At 58.2% G+C, this 24,128-nt stretch overlaps 1 protein-coding gene across 2 annotated transcripts; it reads right to left on the reverse strand.

Moving 5' to 3' along the window:
- Positions 1 to 4,092: 4,092 nt before the first annotated feature.
- On the reverse strand, positions 4,093 to 23,804 carry SCARF2 (scavenger receptor class F member 2). 2 transcript variants are annotated; one of them, XM_039561195.1, is made up of 11 exons: positions 23,602 to 23,804; positions 18,408 to 18,466; positions 16,759 to 16,860; positions 15,926 to 16,445; positions 15,606 to 15,824; positions 15,094 to 15,222; positions 12,555 to 12,658; positions 12,363 to 12,480; positions 10,832 to 10,953; positions 6,409 to 6,561; positions 4,093 to 6,094 (listed from the first exon to the last, which is right to left on the reverse strand). In XM_039561195.1, the coding sequence occupies exons 1-11, from the start codon at positions 23,787 to 23,789 to the stop codon at positions 4,890 to 4,892; spliced, it is 2,919 nt and encodes a 972-aa protein (XP_039417129.1). In that variant the 5' UTR covers positions 23,790 to 23,804; the 3' UTR covers positions 4,093 to 4,889. The 2 variants fall into 2 exon arrangements, with proteins under 2 accessions (XP_039417129.1, XP_039417131.1); XM_039561197.1 differs by lacking the exon at positions 23,602 to 23,804 and adding an exon at positions 17,469 to 17,511.
- Positions 23,805 to 24,128: the final 324 nt, after the last annotated feature.

Below are 24,128 nucleotides of genomic sequence, written 5' to 3' on the forward strand. Positions count from 1 at the left end.
CATGAGGGAAAAGGCTGCAAATACCCATCCAGAGGCTCCACCATCCCAAGGGAAAGCTGTGGGTGCTGTATCAAGGTGTCCATGTCATGCCAGGGCTGGTGGTGCAGGGTCCCAGAGCCATCACCCATGCTCACAGGGACCCCTGGGGCACAGCTTTCTCCTTCCTGCTGGGGGGTGATGCTGGAGCTGCCATCCCGCAGGAGCACAGTGCCCATCCTCGGCTCTGCAGGTTCAGTGCTACCTGCATGGAGCTGGTGGGCACAGGGAGAGTACACAAGCAGCAGCTGATGGCCTGCAAAAGGCTTCTATTTCTTGCCACTCAAACACCACCAGAGCCTTCCTCAAACACCAGCTATCCTCAAGAGATGCTGATGAGGTCACCAATGGCTGTGGTGAGGAATGGTAACTGATTCTGGTGGCGTTGCAGTGGCTGCACCTCTTTGGGGTCCCAGCTGGGGTGATCCACGCAGCCTGGCAGCGAGGAGCCCAGTGCCAGCTGGATGGTAGCTGCACGAGGACATCACCCATATGGCGTGAGGACATCCCGGTGTCCCCAGGCTGGCCATCCCTGGAGCCAAGTGTCCTTGGGGAAGGCAGTCAGGACCCTGCATACACTTCGTGAGGCAAAGAAGGAAATGGCCATTTCCCCAAATGTAATGTAGCCACAGGAAGTGTCAGCTGCATATATATTTATATCCCTGTAATCCTCATACAGCTGCCCAAACCCCTTCACAATCCCCCCATCCAGCACGAAATTCCCTCTGACATTGCTGTTCCCCTTCCCAGAAAACACTGAGAGAGAAATTTCCTATATAGTTTTGAGAGCCCTGAGTTGTCTTCTGCATTTCATTCTCATTGGAGTTTCCCTTCCAAGTTTATTTTTGGTAGGGCCTGAAATAGGAAATGAATTGTTGGCAGCAGGCTGGCTTTTATTGCTACTCGCTGGCCAAGCCAAAAAAATGCACCGTTGTCCAACCCAACAGCTCTTTCTTTGCTTTGGGAAATCAGGAGGAAATGGGAGGAAGATCAGTGTTGCAGTGTTGGTGGAGGAGAGGATGAGCCATAAGTGTCACTGTGATCCACTGATCCTGTGGATGAGGTGCTGGTGGAGCAGAGGGGATGGTGGTTCCATCACAGCCACTCCTACAAATTCACCTCAGCCTTGGCCACCACGTTGTCACCAAAAGCCCTACCTGTCTATCTGGGAAGGTGGATCCTGCTCTGTCTCAGGGGAGCAGAACACCTGATTTCTCCACATTATGACTGGGTTCAGCTGTTTTTTCCCTGAGGCCGAAGTTTTCTGCCTGCCCAAAACAGCCCTGGAAAGCAGCTCAGAACAGCAAGTATGTATAATTTCCTGGTGGAACGCACAGCTACAGGGAAATTGTTTGATAGTTTTCAGCCTCTGCTGGTTTGTGGACCCCTGAACAAGACCTCCTCAGTAGTGTCTATCACATTGGGTATCTCAGTCAGAGATATCCAATGTGCAGCGGTGGGAAGAAAGCCTGCAGAATGCCTGGAAAAGAGATTCATCAGCCCCTCATGATACTGAGATGTGGCAATGCCTCATCCATGTCCTTCACAGCCGACGGCATCACAGGACATTACTGGAAGATTCTGAGGTGTCTGAGCTGGAAGGACCCTGTTGAAAAGACCCTGGAGGCAACAGAGAACCTCAGGCTGAACATCAGCTTTTTGATGTTTTTCCCAGATAAGGCAAAGCCCATAGTGGGAGCTGCTGGGAAGGGCACAGGTAGACACCTGAAGGAAGTGTCCAGATGTGGTCTCCTAGTTCAAGAGGGATGTGAAGAAACTGGAGAGGCCTGGACAAGGGATATCAACACATTCATGGAGCTGGCACACATCACACCAGGAGGAGGGGGCAGGGCTGGGCTGGGGGAAGGGTTCTGTTCTGAGCCAATGACTAAGGTCACAGAATCACAGAATATCCTGAGCTGGAAGAGACCCACAAGGACCGTTCAGCCCAGCTCCCGGCCCTGCACAGACCCCCAAACAACCCCAGCCTGGGCATCCCTGGCAGCGCTGTCCAAACGCTCCTGGAGCTCTGGCAGCCTCGGGGCCGTGCCCATTCCCTGGGGAACCTGGGCAGTGCCCAGCACCCTCTGGGGGAAGAACCTTTCCCTGTTACTCATTTTAAATCTCCCCTGACACAGCTTTATGATGAAGTTGAACCCTTGTTGGTGGTGCTGGAGGATGTGATGGGGTAAAAGAGTCACCAGCTGAAGCTTGGAAGATTCAGGTTGAATCTTGGAATAAAATTCCTTCCTAGGAGAGTGACCCTGGAACAGTCAAAGGGAGCTGGGGCATCTCCACCCTTGGAGAATCCCAAGACTTAGCCTGACATTGCCATGGCCACCCTGATGTGATGGCTGGGCTGGAGACTCTGGTGACCTGCCTGCCTGTCCGTGACAGGGATTTTTGCTTTTATCCATAGGCTCCTCACTTGCAGGCTCTCCTCTGGCTCGTTGGGACTGTGATTGGAGCCCATGGATGGGCTTATGCCTGGGTGGTCCTCTGCTGTCCCAGGATAGCCTGGGGACCAAGGGAGAGCTTACAGTGCCCTACTTTCCTGAGGAATCAGCCCCAGCTCTGCTGCCTGCATGAGCAAGAAAGTGCCCCAAGAGGAGGCTGGGGCAATTCACAAATTCACCTTGCTGGATCACCATCATGAGCATCATGGGTGGCTCCCCTGAGTGCCCTTCAACACTGACATGAAGAGATGTATATAAGGACCATGTGATGCCTGCGACAAACCTTTCCTCTTAAATTGTGTTTAGTTTTGCACTTTTATTGCCTGGATTCAACTCCTTTCCTTCTCTTTCCTAACCTATGAGTAGTTATTAATCTGAGTGTCTTGGAAGCCTCTTCAGTTCATTCAACAATGGCCTCTGTGGTGGAGAGAGAGGGGTTTGGATGCTATCCCAGGTCTCATAGATTCAGTGTCCCCATTTTTCTATTGATTTTCTCTGTTTTGTATCTGGTGACACTGAGCTGATTCATCCACTCCTTTTTCTACACTGTGTGATGCCCCAGGACAAGTTTCAGCCATTGTCCTTCACCTTCCCAAATAAAACCTGAAGGAAAGAGGAGGGAGAGTGAAGGAACTCTGAAAGGTGACCAGAAGCCTATGAAACAACACTGTGATGTCATTCTTCAGCTTTGTGTTATGTGATGATGCTTCTCCAGCCAGCGTCAGGCAGTGTGCTGGCTCCAGCCCCACAATGATGAGCCATGCCCAGGTGTGGGCTGGAGCCCCATCCCCTCCTGAGTGCTGTGCTGGGCTGGTTGCAGTCCTGGTTCCACGTGGTCTCATCCCATTCTGGTGTTCACCAGCTGCCTCAATCACCTCTGAGATTGCTGTGGTTGACCTTTTGGCCTGGTGGTCTTCTGGGCCATCACCCCCCCTTGGGCACAGCTCAGGATGGCTCAGTGGTGGGCACCAATGCTCCCGGCTCCCCTGGAAGCAGACAGCCCCAATTCTAATGGCAGGGAGAGTCCTGCTTAGGAATCTTGGGCAGAAGCTGTGTGGGAGAAGCCTCAGCTTCTGGGCTGCCCCTGGGCTTGTCCCAGCCTTGCTCCCTCTGGCAGCATCGTGCCTGGCGCTGTGTGGAGACCTCAAAAGCTGCCAGGGTTGGCAGCCCCTGGGCAGGGGGTTAGAAAGCTGGGCTCAGAGTCCCTGCACCCCCATGCCCCCCCACATTTGTGTCCCAGCACTCTGAGCACCCAGGGGTGGGCTCTCTTTGCTCAGTGGCCAGAGCTCTCTTGAACCTCAGGGTCTGACCCAGGCTACAGTGAGGAGTGTCTGGGAGTGGGACCGGTCAGCCATTGGGACAATGCTGGATGCTGGGGGAAGGGGAGCTCAGGGCTCATCTCTGATGCCAGGTGAGCACATGTAGCAGCAGCCCCAGTGGGGACCTGCTTCCCACCCTGTCTGCTGCTTGTTACCACCTGCCTGTACTGCTGCAAGGTCATCCATCTCCCCACTGCATCCCACTCAGGACCAGGCAGTGCCCAAGCAAGGCATGTTGCCTGCCCACGGGAAGGCTGGGGCAGGGAGAGATGGCACCCAGCTATCGAAGAAATACATTTTTATTAGGAAAGCGCTCTGCAGAGGTGCCAGGCTCTCTCATACCAAACTAATCCCTCCAACTCCACTGGATGGGATGAAGGAGCCCAAAGGGCGTCCAGCTCCATCCATAAATAGTGCTTCCTCCTGGCCAGGAGCAGCGCCGGGGCGGAGGGGAGGGAGGGTGGCATCGGTCGAAACCAGCTCGACCCCACTCCGGCATGCACCGGCAGTGGAGAGCTGTGCCTGGAGGGCGCCGGGGCGAGGGGCTGCTGCCAGCGATGGATGTGGGGCACATCTCTGGCACTGCCCTGGGCACTAAGCAGCAGCTCCCTTCCTCTCCCGTGCTCCGCGACCCCGACAGACCCGAGTGGGGCGCGGGAAGCGAGCGGCTCGGTTACTGCAGAATATACCGTGGGCACGTCTAGTACAACAAGCGCTGCTTATGCGGTCGATAATACTGCTACAAAAAAAAAAGGGGGGGGGGTGGAATACGCCACACACGGAGCCCCCGGGATGGCGGCCGGGCTGGCTCCTTGCGGTCCCGCCCTGCGCGGGGAGGGAATGCGAACTGAGACCCGGGCAGGGAGCAGGAGCAGGGCACAGATAGAGGGACCGGGTCCTAAGGGCAGGGGGGACTAAGGCAAAAAGGGGGCTGAGTGAGATGGAGGGGGAATAAAGGGAGGCTCAAGGCTCTTCCAGTGCCCCCAGCCCAGTCCAGGCTCCCACGTTCGCTGGTTGTACTGGCAAATGTCCTTCTTCCCGGCGTGCGACCGGTGCAGGGCCGATGCCCGGTTCCAGGTCACTGCACTGCCTGAGCAGGCATAGCAGCTGCCCTGGGAGGCTCCAGGCTCGCTTCCCGGCTCTTCTTCCTGGGAGGCTTCTTAATGGGGGTTTTCTTGGCTGCCTGCTCAGTGGGGAGAGCCTGATCCTGGCCGCTGCCGGCACTTGGCTTCTCCACCCACTTGGGCTCCCCGGCTGCCGTCTCGGCCGCCCCAGGGATCAGTTTTTGCAGATGGGGAGAGGTGGGCAGCAAGGGTTTGCTGGTCTTCTGGCCGCCGGCGGCCGCCGAGCGCTTGGCTTTCTGTGGAGGGGTGGGTTTCTCCCGCTGGGCACTGACCCCGTTCGCCCGGATGCCTCCGTCCCCCTTGTTGAGGCTCTGAGTCTTTTCCTTCAGCTGGGCGGCCAGCTCGGAGGCCAGCTGGGGATGCAGCGGCTCGGAGCGGGGTTTGCTGGTGCCGGGGCTGCGAGGAGCATCCCTGGTGTCCCCGGCCCGCCGTTCCTGCTGGAAGGCACCCATCTTTCGGAAGGCGTTCTGCACCGCCCCGTTGATGCTCTCCATCGGCTCCGAGCCGGCTTTGCTTCTCTGCTTGGGTTTGGAGGGTGACTGGGGCTCCCCAGCGAGGCTGGATTTGCCCTCGGGGACGCCGGTTTCCTTCGGTTGCTTCTGCGCTTTCTCTTTGCCCCGGGCGCCGCCCTTCTCCTCCGCTCTGCCCTGCACGTTGGCCGACGTCTCGCTAGGGCTCCTCTTCCTCTTGGCCAAGCCCTGGCCTTGCTCGGGGCTGCCGGACCGGGCGGCCGCTTGCTCTGGGGACTGGCTGGGTGCCGGCAGCGAATTGGACTGGCCAGAGTTGTACCTGCCGTGGATCCAGGAGACTTTGGGCTTCGTGGCCGGGTCTGGAGGACGGGGCTTGGTCCTTTCCGGGGATGGCGGCTTCCCGGGGCTGCGGGGCTCCGCAGTGGCATCCTCCTCCTCCTTGGACTGCTTGGAGAGGCGGGCGACCCGGGCGTAGAGCGCGGCGCCGGCCGAGCCCGAGCCGCAGGAGGAGCGTTCGCTGTCCGAGGACTTGAGCAGGGGGGTCTCACTGCTGTCGGCCGGGAAGGCTCTGACAGAGCCCGTCTCCTTCAGGAACGTGTATTCGCCCGCTTCCTCCCCGCTGATCGGGGCCAGCAGCTTGTCCCCGGGGCTGGCAGGTGTCCCTCTGTCCCTGCTGTCACCCATGCTCTCTGCGGGAAGAGAGCACAGCGGTGTCAGGTGGGATGTGCCTGAGGAGGGGAAGGACTGAGATGCTCCCACAGGACAGTGTCCTCCCAGTTAAGCTCCCAGTCGGGGATCTCCTGGGTCTTAACCCTGGAGCAGCAAATGCTGGAGGAGGGAGCTCTGAAACTGTGTGGGAGGCAAGACTGGAACCTGCACTCCTTCCTGGGGCACGAGGAACCAGGGTGACACGGTCCCCACCACACAAGAGTGATTCTCCATCGAGCAGGCCCCTGGTGATGTCCCTGAAGTCTCCTGGGGATGCACCCTATTCCCTGCTCACCTTCATGGGGGACGCAGTACACGGGCCCCTCATCCGTGGTGTCAAAGGAGGAGAAGGAGCCGCGGGATGACCAGGATGGGGAAGGCTGCTCCACCACAGAGGGTGGTTCGATAAAGCTGCAGTTCAGGGTGTTTTCCAGGTCATGGTGGGCCACTGTGAGGGCAAGGAACTGTTGTCAGTGCCTGTTCTGCTGAACCCCCAAGTCCCCGCTGCCAGCCAGGAGGGTGGGATGCTGCACAGCTCCCCGCTGCCCAACTTCCTGCTGGGTGTCAGGGACAGGGACAGCATACAAGGCATGGCAACACCTCTTGATGCACAGTCCCACCAGATTCCTCAGCCAAGTGGCCACAGAAGCCATCAACCAGCAGTGGTGGTGACCAGCATCCCCCATGCTTGGGCTGTGGGCAGCAGAGCCTCTTCAAGCCTCACACTTCCATCTATCCCCCTCTTCAGCTGCCCAAATTGAGGATGGACGTGGTGGAGGGATGAGCCATCCAAACCCTGGGTCCCATGAGGACTTGGTGAGTGTCCTGGTGGTCACCCATGAGCTATGCAACTGGGCACAGCCACCTTGCAAAGAGGGTCCTGGCACTGTGACTGTCCCCTTCTTAGGGAGAAAATTAGCTGCTGGCTTTAATCCACTCATTCCCACTTCAGCATCACTGACTGCATTTTCCTTTTCCATGTGCATTTGCACATGGATGCAGAAGGATGATCAAAGGAAGCCTGCAGCAGGGGGATGTACCTTTTCCCAATTCTGCCACTTTTCAATCCCTTTGCCAGCTTCTTCCCTCCTGAAGCTGAGTAGGAGTATCCCTCCCATCATCCCCTAGCACTGCCCCTCTGCCAAGGGGCCACCCACAGAGAAGCCAAGTGGAAGAGAGAAACCACCAGAGGAAAAACCTGCTGTGTTAATAAAATGAAATAGAGAAGAGGAGCAGTTAAGAGTTGTCTGGGCTGGAGCGACCTTTTTTCTCAGCTTGATAATTTTAAGGCTTTTTGCTGGATAAGCTCATGTCCCAACACATCCTGAGGGGCTTTCCCAGGTGCCCACAGCTTCAGCATCATCCTTGGATACCCACAGAACTGAGGCAACACCCAGCTGTGAGGATGGGCCGATCCTCCCGGAGAGCCATGCAGCAGTAGATGCACTTGTCCCCATCCCCTTCCACTGGCTTTTGTCCCCTGGGACAGTGACGAGCTGCCTTCAAGGCCAGGCAGAGCCTTGCTTTGGATAAAGGGCTGCAAAAGGGTGGTCCCAGGGGATGCTCAGGCACTGCCCAGGCTCCCCAGGGAATGGTCATGGCCCCAAGGCTGCCAGACCTCCAGGAGTATTTGGACAATGCTCTCAGGCCCAGGGTGGGGTTGTTGGGGTATCTGGGCAGGGCCAGGAGCTGGACTGATGATCCCTGTGGGTCCCTTCCAGCTCAGGATATTCTGTGATTCTATGAAAACCCCATGCACAGAGAGAGTCCCAGCTGTACATGGATATTTCCAGGTATTTTTAATCTTTGACTGAACATCCCAACTGCATCCCAACCGCAACTGCATCCCAGTCATGCTGCAATTGCCTGGCTGGACTGTTTGATTCTTGCAGCACATCCCTGTTTTACAATAAAATAACTTTTAGTGTTATTGGGGTGCCCACTGGAATGTTTATCCATCATTAGGGAATCTGGCTTCAGACATGTAGGGCCGTTAAAATGACAGCAGTGCTCACCCCTACATAGTTCGGCTTCCTGGAGTAAGGAAAAAAAACCCAAGCAGAGATATTTAAAGAGCAAATGGCCCAGAGAGGGGGAAGCGGCAGTTCCAACATGGCTTTCCTAGTAATAAAAACCAAAAAGAGAAAATTAAAAGCAGCCGTCTGGAAGCAGATGAAGGGAGATGCTTCCTGAGAGGAGGCGTGACGAGCGGCTGGGACTCACAGCCACGAGGTGACTCTGGGACTCCAGTGAGACCCAGGACACAGCCAAAGTATGAAATGAGGATATGTAGTGTACCTGGAAGCTTCGGGAGGCTTGGGGGCTCCATCATGGTCACCAGGGATTTTTCTTCCCTGGCTGTTGGAGCTGAGAGAAACTTGGATGCTTCCCACATATCCCTACCTGTCACTGCTCCCCAAAATCTCCCGGAGCCACAGCATCAGGATGACAACCCCAGCCCTGCTTGCACGGTTAGTCTCAAGACCGTGATGAAGCAGAGAAGAGCAGCAGAAGGACCATGAGAGAGGGATCCCAGAGTCTTCCTGGCCACCCCTTCCCACTCATCCCAAGCTCCCCATGATCAGCATCACACTTGGGGCTGGTTGAGCTTTGCTGCTTGGAGAGGAGATGCGGTGGGTTGCAGGGCACAGGTTAGCCCTGGCATCTTCAGGGTGATGTGACCAAGACCCACGCTGGTACCACTGACACCTGAGGAGCAAATCCCACACACAGGGGTACCCAAACGCTGGCCTTACGGCCACTGGTGTAAGCCCAGGGTGTGGCCCTGCAGGCTGCCAGCTCAGGTGCGATCCCCAGTGAGATGTGGATCCAAAGCTGCTGCCAAGGCTGAGGAGCAGCTTTTGAGGGAGGAACCTGGGGCTCCAGGCACTTGATGAGCTTTTGTGGGGCTTCAAGACCTGCTGTCCCACCTGGGAAGGTTCTGGGCTGGTGTAGGTAGAACCTACACAAGGTTCTACCATGTGTAGGCTTGCACTCACCAGTGTTTGAGCCCAGAGGGGAAAACCCACCTGGTGCCAGCAAACCCATGGCTAGAATGTGGGCAGCTCCAGAGCAACCACTGCCCAGGCATCAGCCAGCACCAGTTTCACTGTCACATCCCCACAAGGTCCTGAGCACCTCCAGCACTGACTTGACCCTTGGGTTGGGGCACTTCAGCAACTCCTGCTGGGGCAGGAAGAATGCTGGGAACAAGTGGCCTCTGCCAGTGGATACTGGCTACTGTGGCTTCCACAGCCCCAAGTGTGGTCATGATGTGGCACCCTGGTCACCGGGCATCAGGGATGCAGCTGCCACAGGCACCCCAACAGGTCTCTGTCACCCTGGGGTCCCCAGACCCAGTGGGGGCTGGAGGCACTGCCAGACCAGGTGTCAGTGGGACTGGGAGCTGCTGGAACCCATATGGACTCCACTGTGCTGGATAACACAAGGCAAGCCCTGACCAAAGCCTTTCCTTCTGGTGAGATGACAACCCTCAGCCCCACAGCAGACTCCAGGAACAGCCCCAGCCCTGCTGGGACCCGAGACCATCCTGAGCACCCTCAGCCTTTCGTGGGGCCGCTGCTGCCCTGTGTACACAGAGCAGCTGGGCTGGTGCCAGCTGCCTGCAGGCAGCCCCCCTGCCCTCATCGCACACAGGCACCCTCTGTCCTCTCCAAGCCCTTCCTGGCCCCTTCCACAAACATAGCCTGTATGATCCTCTGTTATTCTTCCAGCGGGAATGTTTCTTGGGCCCTGGCACACCCTGCTCTAGGCAGGGCTTTGCTGTACCCCACGTGGCAAGGGGTTATCCCCCCCAGCTTGGATGCTGAAGGTTGTGTGTGGTGTGCAGGGATGGGGGTCACCTCTACGTCCTGCTTGGGAAGAGGGATTTAACCTTATGCTGAGCTACTGTGTGCCAGGATGTGGCTGCTCTGGGGGTTCCACCAGCACAGCATGCCCAGGGAGGTGCTGGGCTCAGGAGGAGGGGCTGGGGCTGAAGCACATCCCAGCACGGGGTGGGGATTGCTGCCTTCACACCAATTTTACTCCATGGGGTTGCAGCAGAACCCCAGCTCCCCATGCTGGGAAGAGGTGCAAGGAGAGTCCAGAGAGTGCAGGGGACAGCATTCCCCAGCTTCTGGGATACAGGGGGTCCCCAATAGCCCTGACAGTGTCATGTCAGGGGCTTTGCCAGGTATGAGCAGCTCCCTACAAGCCAATTCTGTCCCGGGCAGAGTGGGAAGCTCAACCCAAATCTCTGCCCCTCCATCCTCAACTCTGCTGCACATGGCAGGAGGGTGGGCATCCCCCCAGATACTCTGGCTCCAGGCAAAGCTGGGCAGGGTTACCTCAGGATCAAAAGCACTAGCAAGGCATCTTGCTGAGTGACAGGCGTCATTCCTTTCCAGGGGAACCTCAGGAGAGTAAACCCAAAACTACTCAGCAGATCTCCAGAACCACGCACAACCTTTGCATCCTAACGAAGCAAAATGTGCTTGGAGATCCAGAAGCTGCAGACAGAAAGGGCTGAGCCCCTGCGAGCCAGGCAGCTCATACCAGCCACTGAAATGCTCCCAGGGATCTGTGTGTCCCTGTCACTGCCCTGCCATGCTCATCTCCCCGCTTTGGGGCTGCAAAGGATGCTGTGAGCCACACACACTGCCCTGACAGGAGTAAAACCTGGCTCTCTGCACCCTCCCCAAACCGCAGCACCTTACCCATGACCTTGGGTAGCTTCTGGCGGCGCAGGGGGATGCGCGGGAGCTTCATCCCAATCCGACTGAACCGCCCACACAAACGTCTCGGAGGCTTCTTGGCTGCTGCTGGGTCCTGGCTGGAGCTGCAGAGAAGGTAATGGCACTGTCAGAGGCACTGTTCCCCTCCTGTGGTGGGGACAGCCTTCATGGGCAACAGAGACAGGCAGTAGCTCAGGGATGCTGCAAGTGCTAAGGGGTTTTGGAGTGATAATGGGGTGGATCAAAAGCAGGGATGTGCCCAGGCCGAAGGCGTTGGGGACCCACAGAGGCTGCTGTCAGCCCTGGGCACCAGCTTGCACACACCAGGATGTAGAGCAGTGCCAGGGGATGGTGGCAAGGCCAGATCCAACCACGGCCATTGGCAGTGCAGCCCCAAAATACCTGCAATGCCTGGTCAAGACTCCAAACCTTTAAAAAAAATAAAAATCATCCCAACCCAGAGCCAAACATATGGCTTCTCTTTATTTGCTCTCTGGTTTTGAAGCCTCCTGGGGCTGCGTTTTCAAGCAATTCTCTGCAGCCACAGGAGTGAGTGGCTTTGTGTGTTGACTCAAGGAAACCTGCGCCACCATGCCCACCGCCCCCTGCAAGGGATCGCCCCGGGACAGCACCATGAGTCACCCATCAGTCTGGGGACACTGTGGTCTGGGCACTCTGGGAGAGAGGAAACACTCTGGAGCCATTCCCCCTCTCCTTGTGCTATTCCTCACCTGCTGGGTTTGTGCTTTACCTGCAGGATAATTACCTGCAGCCCCCAGGCTCTCCAAGCCAGCTGTGCTGGGCTGGGATTGAGCTCACAGGGTGGCAAGGGGAGGCTTCTGGAAAATTCCTGTGCAGTGGCTGGCGGCACAAGGGGGTTTTCTCTGCAGCTGGAGGAGCTCCAACAGCCCTCTCATCACTTGCTGAGCAGCACAAACCTTTCCCCCTGCCTTGGGTCTGTCCCCACGCCTATTCTCATGGTAGGATGTTAACCTGGTGCTGCCAAAACACTGCCAGCATCCTGACCTTGCTGCAGGAACCCACCCTCCCAGCCCTGATAATCCATTCCCATGTGGGACAGTCAGCATCCCCTCCACCCCCCAGGCCTCATCCCTTGGCCCAGGGTTTGTTCTGAAGGTCTTGGCTTGTGACTCGATGCCCTTGCTGTATTTCAGGGCTCCCTTTGCAGATCAGCTCCAGACTGTAGAGAGTGGAGGGGACTTGGCAGGTCTCCATGAAATGATGGCCCACAAGAGAGAAACGAAGTCAAGGAGAGCAAGAAGGGGTTCCCCAGGAAGGGCTCACCCTGAGCACCTCCATTAGCCCTGATGATGCAGCAGGACTGCTCAGACCCAGGTACCCACATGGTGCCATGTGGGCAGCACAGTTCTGCCTCAGTTTCCCTGCAGCACTGCTGTCCCAGCATGGTCTCTGCATCTCCCTGTCAATCCCAGACCCCATTGGTCTTCCACACTCCCAGCCTGGTGAGATCCCTCCTGGTCCCAGCACTCACCCACTGGCTTCATCCTTCTTGCGGCAGACGCAGCAGCAGCAGAGCAGGGAGAGCAGGAGGATGAGCAGCAGCGCCAGGAGGGCCCCTGCCCCGATCACCCCCATCCTCTGGTTGGCCTCTGCAAGGCATACCCGCGACTCAGCCCGGGGCCAGCCCTGTGGCAGAGCCCAGCCCTCAGTCCCTGGCACTCACCCATGTGGCAGGCGCCCGTCAGGGGGTCACAGGCGCCGTCGTGGCAGCTGCAGACACTGGCACAGTTGGCTCCGTAGTGTCCGGGAGGGCAAGTCAGGTTACAGCTGGAGGGAAGGGCTAGATGAGAATGGTGCATCCCCCACCCCAGGCACAGCAGTGGGGGCCACTTGGCTGCCACCTCCTCCCAAACCCTCCAAGCTCCAGGGAGCACTTCTCCAGCTTGCTCCAACACAGCTCCTCCACATCCTGAGGGAACCCTTAATCTGCAGGGATCAGGAGCCCATCACCCACACAGTGGCTTCGCCCATTGCTCAGAAGATTCGGCCCAGCTGGATCTCAGACTCTCTTGCTGCTCTCTGCATGGGACTTCACCATTAGACACAGTAATTAGGAAAGGTCATTAACCCAGCAGTCACATCTAAAGACACCCTGATGTCACACACAGGGATTCCAGCTCAGCTCAGTGGTGATGTGGCCATGGCACCCCAAGCCCCACCCCCCACCAAGCCAGGCAGAACCACAGTGGCCACAAGCTGGGAAGGTGCCCAAATTTACCTTTTTTTTTTTTTTTTTTTTTTTTTGCCTCCAAGAAGGAAAAACAACAGAGCAGCCCTAAGACCCTCCCAGTTTGGTTATGTCTGGTGTCAAACCTCCACTCCTGGTAAAATGACTTCCTGATGGTGTCACAGAGATGATAGGGACACGAATAAATGGGCACCAATCCATGGGTCTCAAGGGCTTGAGCACGGAAAACATGTGCCAGGCACGTGCCAAAGCACCTGGGCCTTTTCTTGTCAGCGGGTCCAACCCAACCTGCCTCCCCAGACACGGGCCAGGCACTACAGAGCAGGACCCAGATGGAGCTGGGAGATGTTGGCAGCACTGCTGGGCACCAAACCCTCTGCCAGCTGCATCCCAGCTGGAATGGCTGCAGATGGAAAGAGCCAGTGGGCCCCAGCCCAAACCCACTCCCCTGGGGACACAGCTGCCCCCAGCCCTTGGCGCTGTGCCCCAAGGCGGCTCAGCCCATTTCACACTCCAACAACTTGCAAAGTGCCACTTTGGCCAAGCCTCCTGCCTGCTGTGTGCCTGGTTCGTGCCTGTCATGTGCCAGTCATGTGCCCATCATGTGCCTGCCAGGATGGACGCTGAGCTTCTGTGTCTGCTCTGCTGCACCGGGCAGCTAATGCAGCAGAACAGGAGCAGGGATAGTCCCCCAGCAAGGCAAAACCTCTCAACGCAATACTTGGCCCCACATTTCTGCCCCAGGCTGAGATTTTGGGAGCAGAGGAGGGTGACTTTTTTCCAGCAGAGTCCTGACACTTCTGGGAAAGACAGAGAAGATAAAGCACTTTGTGCACACATGAATATTCTAGCAGCTGCTCCTTTAGCCTCCTCCCGACACAGAGCTGAGAGGACATGCTGCATGGCAAGGACGTTGCTTCTACCTTCATTGCAGAAATCCCCTTTTTAGCAAAATTATACCCTGCTGACAAAACCACTGGTTTGGATATAGTCACAGGGATCTGCCTGAGCACCCGGACCATTCCCGAGCCTGCCCGACTGCACCACCTGGCACAGCTCAGCTCAAGGTTATGGCACCAAGGCTGCATCCCAAGCATCCCCCATCCCCACCTTCCCAGTGCTGTGCCAGGGTCTCAGAACAGGTTAATCCACACTCTGCCCTCTGGCACTGTGCCGAAAGCATCACTACACCCCCCTGGGGAGCATTCAGAACCTCTCACCTCTGCCTTTGCTATCAAAGGTGGCCATGATGCCCAGGCTGGGCATCCTGAACTGGTGCCAGTGCCCAGCAACTGTTCCAGCACCACAAGTGGTTGGCAAAGCCCCACAAAAAAAATCCCCAAAATGAAAATGCTCCCTGTTTTTATGCCCTGAGTGAAATGCCAGTGTGGGCAGGATGCCAGCTCCAAATCCCTGTCCTTGCTGTCACCCTCAGTTAATTGCTGGGAAAACCTGAGCACCACCCAGCAGGACCTGGGGGAGCTGTCTGCGTGTCCAAGCCAGGCGGAGAACGCTTTCCTCATCTTTTCAAACAACAGTTCAGTCCCATGATGGGAAACACTACCCAGGGATGTGAGCAGACCCTCGATGGCCCTTGTGCGCCTGGACTGGGGGGAGGGGGAGGCCTGGGAAAGACCCCAGCCAGAGGCAGAGCTTTAAGCAGGAGCCCCCCTGGATGCCATGCCTGTGAGGCTGTTTGTTATTCTGAGATGTGGTTTTCTCTCTGTTTTTGGATAGAAATTCCACCCTGGACTTAAAAACTCCCAACAGACCACCACTTTGTTGATTTGTTTTTGCCGAACAGGCCTTTTCTAAAGCACAACACCCCTTGCTGCTCTGTGAGCTTGTCCTTCCCCCTCTGTTCACCAAATCATCCGAACTATTGCCCATGAGCGCTTCCACTGCAGGAAACCTCTCAGCTGGGAACAGCATAGAACACAAGGGGGCAGGAGGTGCCTGAGCATCACCTCTGCCCCAAGGTGCCCCCAGGTGTGCTCAGCAGTGCCTCACTTACTATGTGCCGTGGGAGCCGGGGTGGCAGAGGCACTGCCCAGTCTCGAAGTGGCACTGGCCATTGACGCAGTCGCTGCAGACGAAGGCGCAGTTCTCCCCATATGTCCCGTTCCGGCACTTGGTTTCACACCTGGGAGGGATGAGGGCAAGTGGCTGGAGCACCCATGGCACTTGGGGACCTCCAGCATCCCTCCACATGCATGGAGACGGGGCTGTATATCACCGTGGTAGCTTGTGGTTTCTGAAGCCAGGAGAGGGGTACAGGCATGGACTGAGCCCACTGACATGGCCATGGAACTGGAGGGAGCCTGCGAGACCCCTACCCTATGCCCCTTGGACCCTGGGTGCTTGCAGTGGAGCTCAGCACTCAAGCTGGGATGCTCTCCTGCAAACTCTAGTGCCCAGGATTGGTTCCAGGGCTGCAGAACCCTTCAGTGACCCTGTTCCCTGGGAGAATCAGGGAAGCCAGGCACTGCTCTCTCAGAACCCAACGCTGCACCCAGCCGCACTCACCGGTCTCCAATCCAGCCTGGGTTGCAGTGGGAGCATTTTCCATTGATGTGATTGCAGGTGTGGCCATCCTTGCAGGGGGGACAGAGCTTCTCGCAGCCCTCTCCGTAGAAGCCAGGTGAGCAGGGCTGGTCGCACTTGGTGCCGTTCCAGCCTGCCTCACACGTCAGGCAGCGCCCATCGGCCACGGTGCATGGCTGCAGGCTCTTGCACTGCCCACACCTAAAACGGCCGAGGGGAACCCATCACCCAGTGGACCCCAAACCCTCCTGCTGCCACCTCCCACCAGTGCTGGATCAGACCCAGCAGGGCTGGCCACTCACCGCCTCCTGCAGCCTTGGCCATATAAGCCAGCCGGGCACGGCTCGCGGCAGTACTTGCCCCGGTAGCCTGGCTCACAGGTGCAGGTCCCATCCACCTGGTTGCACTTGCCCTTGTAGCACTGGCAGTAGCGGTCGCAGCGGGGCCCAAAGGTCCTCTCCCGGCACTGGCAGCGCCCTGTGAACTGCTCGCAGGGCGAGTTGTTGCAGGAGCACTGGTTGTTGCAGCCACGTCCCCACCAGCCGGGCTGGCACAGGCAGTTGCCCGTCTGCTGGTCACACTGAGAGTTGTGGCTGCAATAGCAGGAGCTGGAGCACTGTGGGCCCCACCAGTTGGGCTCACAGGTGCATTTGCCCGTCTTCTGGTCACACTTGCCATGCTTGCAGAGGCAGATGTTCTCGCACTTGGGGCCCCAGCGGTTGAGGTTGCAGGTGCACTGGCCTGTCACATCCTCGCACTGCCCATTGGGGTGGCAGTTGCACATTTCCTTGCAGTCGGGACCCCAGAACTGCCGGGGACACTCTGTGGGGAGAGCCATCAGCCTCAGCACTGCCCAGGGGGACAACCCCACCACCAGGCACCAATGGAGACCCCCAGTCCCCAACAGAACCTCTTGACCACAGTCCTCTTTCTCCTCCCCCCAGTGCACTGGATCTAAGAGGAGACCTCAGCAAAGGGACAATGCCCTGGGAACAGAGCCAGGGGACAGGCAAGGGCAGAGCAAGAGCATTCACAGCTCCATCCCTGATGATCTGCTCTGGAAAGTTACCCCAGGATAAGCCAGGTCCACCCCAGTGAACCCCCTGAGGACACAAAGGCACCTGCCAGTACTCACTGGTGTCGCAGTTGGCACCGAAGTAGCCGTGGCGGCAGCGGCACTCGCCGGGCCTGACGCACACCTCGTTCTCCTTGCAGGTGAAGTTCCCCTCGCACACAGCTAGACAGATGGACACACAGCAGGCATGAGCACCAGTGCTTGCTCCCTAAAGCCCTCCAGACCCCTCCAGAGCAGAAAAAGGGCTGTGCAGTGACCCTCTGAGTCCTGCTGAGCTGTGGCACTGTGACCATCCTGGCGAGCAGCTGCCTGGGCTGGATGGGACCCTTGCCAGAAAAATGCCACCAGCCTCCTGTCACCCAGCTCAGCTCCATCTCTGCCAGCCAGATAGGATGCCACCCATCCTGGCCACCAGCCTCCTGCCACCCAGCCAAGCCCTGTCCCTGCCAGTGGCTGCACCCAGTGGTGTTGTCCCTTGCCCAGCTCCGCATTGCCAGAGGGCAGAAGGGTACAGGGAGTGGAGGGGTTGTAGGCACTGCCATCCCAGCACTGCCTCTGCCACGTGGCCACCGGCCACCAGCCCCTCTCCTGCTGAGGGGACTTCAGGCTGAGGCTGATGCCTGGAGCCAGGCAAGTGCAGGATGTGGGATAGGCAGCAGGGACAGGCAGCACCGCGGTGCAGGCAGAGCTCACAGATCCCACACGGCCCTGGACAAGCTCCCTTAGGCACTGGGAGAGGGACAGACAACCACCCATCCCAGCCACCTTACCTGGGAGTTGTTAGACCTACGGTGATGGATATTATAGAAACCCCTAAAATAGACAGATTACACAGGTTAGGAGCAGTGAGTCTAAAGGTTAGAGCAGGTCAGGGGGGCAGGAGATGGGGACGGCTCACTGTGGGACCATCCTCCCCCCACTGTCCTGGCAGATCCTGTCCTTCTCCCTTCCAAAGGGGCCACATCCTGTTCCCAACGCATGCAGCGAGTGGTTACAAGGCTCATGCACAGTGGGTTAGTTGGTTATGGGGGCTTTGGTCCCAGCTGCAAAGTGCCACCTTCAGCTCTCCCGGGGTATGGTGAGCCCTGTGGCCAGCCAAGACTGTGGGGGAGCCCCAAAGCAGCTGCCTTCATTGTGGTGGCAGTGCAGGGAATGATGCTCCCAGGATTTCATGCTGAGCATCCATGCTGGGCTCACTGCGGCCCCCAGTAAAGAGCTGTGAACCTTGTACAGACTGAGTCCAAGCTCAATGGTCTTTGTCAGCTCCAGCAGCCTCTCCCCAGTGGGGCCACAATGCCTGGTCTGGGCAGCTTCAGCTTCACCGGTGGCTCTGGCTCAGCTACCCACACTGCTGAAGCATCTGTGGGGAATCTCAGTCCCATCCCTGCAGCTGCACCTTCACCCTGGGGGACACTTCACTGTCCCTTGGAACCCTGAGTAGCACCCCCAAGTTCTTGGACCCAGAGCTGGCTGTTAAGGAGAGAAAGCCCCACAGGTCTGTGACCCCTGACACTGGGGCTGAGCACTCGTTCCATCCGCACGGTGCTGGCTTGGACCACTGCAGGGAGGCAGCACTCTGGCTGCAGTTTCTCAGGACAGGGGGGCCCAGCCACGGGACACATCAGGGTGGCCCCTGACAGTGGTGGTGAGGCCAGGAGGGCTCAGTGAAGGATGGGCACAGCCCAATGAAGCAAAATGCTGGTGTTTACCTATTAAACACTCGTTCCCTTGTTGCCTCCATCCCAGGCAGCACACGAGCACCGAGGAGCTGCAGGGATAAAAAAAGCATCACAAATAGTTACAACTCTCAGGAAGTCCTGGTCCTTTTCAAAAACCCACCAGGCCACTGAAGTCCTGATGGTGAGAGGTCCTGCTGGGGACTTCTACACCTCCAAAGGGGAAGGAGAGCTCTTGACTCCTCCTCCAGCACAGAGTGAGTTAATGGATCTGTTGGGGCATCCCATGGATGCCCTACCAGCCACTAAGGTGATGCCTGGAGTAAGAGCAGGACCAGTTCCTCCCATTAATAAGGAGTGATGAAAAAGCAAAAGTCATGTTTGCAACCTCTACAATAAAAAAATCCAAAGACCCCCCACAAAAGCTGGGAAAAAAGGGAAAGTTCTAAATGTCCCAGGGGAAAACATGACTTGAATCCCAGGCTTGGTGCCTGGTGGCTTGGGGATGGCACCCCAAAAGCAGGTTGGAACCACCTAGCTGGAGTAGCTGGAACACAGTCAGCTCCCAGGGAATGTCCCTATGTACAAGCAGGGGGATGCCAACTGCAGGCAGCTGGAATGTGTCCCTGAGCTCTTGAGAGTCCTGGAGTGCCACTACCTCCAGGGAGTACCAGGTGACACCTCACCCACACTTCGTCAAAGAATTCCCCCCAAGCAAATGTCTGGGGGCTCATGATGCTGCAATTGGGTGTGGGGAGTACACTCCCCATGACACCACAGAAATCCCTGTTTGTAGACCCCTGCTCATCCCTGGAGCGACCCACTCATCCTCGGGGTGATCCACACTGCCTGATCTCACAGAGAGAGTGATGCCGGAGGGTCACAAACAGCACAGGCGGATGCTGCAGTCAAGGAAAACTTCACCCAGGCTGGTCCAGCGGCGCAGCCTGGAATGCATTTGGTTTTTTCTTTTTTTTTTCCTCTTTTCCTCTTTATATGTAACAAATGCAGAAGAGGAGGAGACAGCGAGGAAGTATTCGCTCAAAACCCAGCGCAGTCACAGGACCACGTCTGGCTGCCAGACCGCCTCGTCCTGGGGCCGGGGAGGGAGCTGCCAGCAGCCCCTCGGCCAAAGCGGGGTCCTGGGGCCACAGCTCCCGCCCCGGCCCCTTGGCGGGCAGCACCCACATGGCCCAGCCAGGAGCACCGTGTCCCCCTTTTCGTGGCGGACAGTGAAAAGTTGGAAAGGAGGCAGAAAAGAACCACAAAAATGATTCAAGGCCTGGAAAAAATGCCTTGCAGCCGGAGCCCAAAATAGCTCCATCTATGCAGCCTGTGGAAGCAGCCGCAAGATGCTGCGATGGCAGCGGCACAAACGCCCCCCACGGGGACCCCAGGCCTCAATGCGGAGCTCTGCTCCTGCCGAGCATGCGAGGGGATGCATGGGATTAATGGCAAAGGGGGGCTAACCACCAAATCACCTACCCTAGGACTGGGTGGGCTGGAGTCAAGGTCCTTTTCTGCAAGAAGCTTCAGGCTGGGCCCCCAAAAAGCTTTGCCAGCTGTGCTGGAATACTCAGGCACAGGTGGGGAAGGGTCCATGGTGCTCTTGCCCTCCCACGGCATGGCCAAAGCCTCACTGTTCCACCTGGGGTTGCTTTCACCACTCCACCCTTTAGAAATTCAGTTTGGTGGCTTTTAGAATGAAACCATCACAGGTTTGCAAGAGAAAACCCTTCCACCTGGGAAACCTGCCTCTAACAGCCCAGCCTGGCCACCAAAAAGGGCATTATGGGGAATGTGCAAAAAAGCATCCTTTGTGATGAAAGCCCTGAGCTGATGGCGGGGAGCTGGGAGTTACTGGAACATGATGGCAGGAGGTAAAATCTTCTGCCATGAGCTGGAGGAGGTGAGTGGCACCACGACCAACCCCAGCTGGGACCCAGCCCACAGTGTCACAGGATTTGGGCTTATCTGTTCCCTGATAGCTAATCTCTCCTTCCCCGTGGCTGCTGATGGCCTCCCACACCCTGCTCAGCCCCCACCTCATTTATCAGAAGCTTTGACAGCAAATAAACTTGGTCCTGTGGTAAGGAGAGGTAGCCAGGATGCGGCACTGGGAAACCATTGCTCCCAAAGGACTGGTCCCAGAGCACAGCCAGCCCATGGAGGGTCAGTGCTGGCTGCAGGCCACCAGTGCTCATCAGAGTGTGGGACTAAAAGGTGTTTCATGGCCTCAGCTCCTTGACAAAGGGCTTGCTCCATGTGCCCCCTGACCAGTGGATGTGTTTAAAAGCTTGCTCCTGACCCACACAGATATGGCACTGCAGACATCCACAATGCAAATACTTTCTTTCCTTCAAAGCACTACAAATGCTGGGAAAAAAAGAATGAAAAGCTGCCTCTGAGCTGTGGCAAGGGCTTGAGACCTCAGCTGATGTGGAGGAAAAGGAGTGGGATGTGGGCAGAGCTGGAGCTGCCACCTGCAGGGACAAGTCCTCCATGCCAGCCTTGCCCCCAGCCCATGGCCATGTCCTGCTCATGCTGAGCATCACTGGGATCTCAGCTAATGATCCCAGGCTTTTCACAGAGCTAGAATATTTTTCTTGTGGATTAGTATCCTACACTGCTCCCTGAAATCACTTTACCAATAGATTTGAGGCAGGAGGGGTGGGTCCTCACCCTGACCAGCACAGCATGCCCTGAACAATGAGGAGCAGGCTCACATCCCTGGAAGCAGGAGCAAGAGTCTGGAACTCAGCTGGGAGCTACCTGTGGTCCCATGTGAGACCATCTGGCTCAACCCAGTGGATGGAGCTGTAGAAGAGCCCAGCATACCCCTGGTGCTTAGAGAACCACTGGCACCTTCTCCATCCCCAGTGCTCCTCCATCCCTGCCCCGCTGCTCCTTCTGGGCATCACCCCAGTGCTAATCCTTCTCTGCGTCACCCATCACTTGGTGCCACCCAGCTGGCACACAGTGCTCCTGGGACTACTGGGTCCCAGGCACTGGCACTCCCCATCTGATGCCAGCTGTAGCTCCCTGACCCCAGCCTCAGGGTGCAGACAGACGGATGGACAGACATCCCCAGGGCAGGCGGGCATAGGATCATGGGCATAAACAGAAACCCTTCAGGCAGAGAAAAAATAAAAGATGAAAGATTGGAAAAGAGAGTGTTAGCAAAAGAGCAGAACAGGACAAAGCAGCGCCCAGGCTATCACAACTGGTACCTTTGGTCATGCCAATGGGCAACCAACCAGTTGTCAAAGAGCTTCAAATTTAAGGACAAGTTGAATTTACGACACGAAACCTGAAAGAGCCCGAAATATGACCTTTTCTTCTGCCCTAAATTATTCCTTGGATTGCTACTTGGGAGCCAGGTCTCCTGAGGCCTCTGAAACTTGTGATGGTATCTCCACAAGATGTCTGGATGGGCTTCACAGAGCCAAGGGTCCAACCAGCAGCTCCACCAGCCTTGGGTGGAGGACATTGGGACCTCCTCCCAAAGCCACCTCCAGCCCCACTGCCTGTGGCCCCAGGCACAGGGCAGGACCTGCAGCACCAGGGCCTTGGGGCCACTGGGGTGGGTTTGGACGGTGACATATGAGGTGCCCTCTGTGTCCATTGTACACGATAATGATGGCGGTGGGTGCCAAGTGGGTGGGTGGAGAGGGAAGAAGGGTTTGCAGAAGGGTGAGGGATAGAAAATTATGCAAACATCATCTGAGCTTCCCTGCCCCACCATCCCCAGCTCCCAGGCTGCCTTCAGGTCCCATTCCTGCTGGAGGATGGACTCCACCAACCTGTCCCACTCAAGAGCCAGTGCCTCTTGCATACCCCATGGCATCCACGGCTGGCACAGTGAGGGAGTCTGAGCCCTGTGGTGCTGGTGCAGCATTTCCCCCACCTTCATCCATTGGGGATGAGGGGGTCCTTCTGCAAGGGGGAGCACCCAGGCACCCCATCCCCAGCACATGGGGCAGGATACAAGGAACAGGGTGGGGACACTGCTCAAATTCCCTCTGTCGTCCCATGATGTAGTGGCAGCTTTGCTGTGCAGGTCATGGGCAGCCAAGAGGGATGGCTCCCTGTCGAGGAACAGCACGGGTGGGAGCTGCGGCCACTCTGGCTTGTGAAATGCCTCCTTAGGAAACTCCGGCTGTAATTTGAGGAGGGGGCACCAGCGCCCTGTGGCCCTGCTGAATGGAGCCATTATGCGGCCCCTCTCGCTCACAGCACATGTTTTCCTTGTGGACTTGTCTGACCTCACGGGCAAGATGTAAAGGTGCATTTATGGCCTGGGCCCCCCATCAAGCACAGGGGATCCAGCTCTCCCAGGCAGGAGGCAGTGGCTGTGGGCTCTCTCCCCCTTTGCTGGGGCCAGCCTGGCCCAGGAGCCTGGGCAGCACTGAGCCTGAGCACCGCAGAGAAGCTCGGCTGAGGTGATGCTCTGCAAAGGGACCTGTGGGACACGGAAAGCACTGGGAGCAGGGACAAGTCAGTGCCACCTCCTGAGACCCTGCCCCCAGCCAGGCAGGCAGGATGTGACTGCCGGGACAGCTAGACAGTGCCAGCACTCACATTCTGAAGCCAAACACGAGGGTCCTGGGGCTACCAACTCCACAATCCCCAGCAGCCTGGGGCAGCTCCACCATGACACCCAGAGCATCCTGTATCCCATCAGCCCAGGCTCAGCAGTTCGACCGGCCCCCGGGGGGAAGCAGGACCGGCCCCCACAGTGCAACCCGATTCCTGGAGACACCCAGGACCGGCTCCCCAGCGCAGATCCTGCCCCAGGGATGCAGGATTGCCCTCCGTCCCTCTCACGACTCCATCCCCAGAGACACGAAAACCCAGCTCACTACAGCAGAACCGGCCCCGGGCATCCAGGGCTGGCTCCGGAGGCATCCAGGACCGGTTTCCCGCAGCCCCCCGGGGATCAGCACCAGCCCCCACGTCCCCGGCCCCGCTCGGGCTCAGTTCTTCACGCCCTCCCCGCCGCCGGCTTTCCCCCGCCTCAGTCGCGCACAGGACGGACTTTGTCTTGGAAGGCGCCCAGAGCCGCGGCTGCCCGGGATGGTGGATGGACCGGCGAGCCCGTCCCGTCCCGTCCCGTCCCGTCCCGTCCCGTCCCGTCCCGTCCCGTCCCGTCCCGTGGCCCCGGCCCCGGCCCCGCACGGCGCTGGGGGTCCCGTCCCGCCCCGCACACCTGCCTCCCCGCTCCTACCCGCCGGCCCTGCAGACGTTCCTGCCGCGGGGGCTCAGCTCCTGCGCGGCTCCGCGGCTCAGCACCGGCAGCAGCAGCAGCAGCGGCAGAAGCGCGGCCCCGGCCCGGGCGCGGCGGGGCGGCCGCAGCCCTCGGGCCGCCATCAGCGGCGGAGCGACGGGGCTCGGCCGGGGTCCGGCACAGCCCATCCAGGGCCGGGCGCTGTCCCCCCGCCCCGGCTTCTCCGCTCCCGGTCCCCGCCCGCCCGGACCCCGCCGGTCCCCGCTGCCGCTCGGCGGGCGGAAGCCGCGCTGCGATCGCTTCGCCGCCGCCTCCCCCGCGCCCCTCTCGGCGGCGGCGGGAGGGGCTCCGCCGCCAGCCAGGAAAATTCCGCATTGGTTCCCCTGACGGCGGCCAGGCTCCGGGGGCCGCTGCCGCCGCCGCCCCGGCCCCGGGCAGCGCTGCCCGACGGACCCGAGAGGCTCCACCGGGTGGGCAGCGCCGCCGAACTCGGGGAGGGTCCCCGAGGGGGAATGGGAGGATGCGGA

The sequence above is a fragment of the Corvus cornix genome, chromosome 15 (genome assembly GCF_000738735.6).
Source record: "Corvus cornix cornix isolate S_Up_H32 chromosome 15, ASM73873v5, whole genome shotgun sequence".
In the NCBI taxonomy this organism is placed as follows: Eukaryota; Metazoa; Chordata; class Aves; order Passeriformes; family Corvidae; genus Corvus; species Corvus cornix.

What these genes read in the sequence shown, in the direction of transcription:
- SCARF2 (XM_039561195.1), bottom strand. Translation starts at nt 23,789, where the DNA reads ATGGGCTGTGCCGGACCCCGGCCGAGCCCCGTCGCTCCGCCGCTGATG. An exon ending in GGCCAAGGCTGCAGGAGGCG is followed by an intron (nt 15,825 to 15,925) that starts GTGAGTGGCCAG and finishes CGGCCGTTTTAG; the next exon opens with GTGTGGGCAGTGCAAGAGCC. An exon ending in GAAGCTACCCAAGGTCATGG is followed by an intron (nt 6,562 to 10,831) that starts GTAAGGTGCTGC and finishes TTGCCCTCACAG; the next exon opens with TGGCCCACCATGACCTGGAA.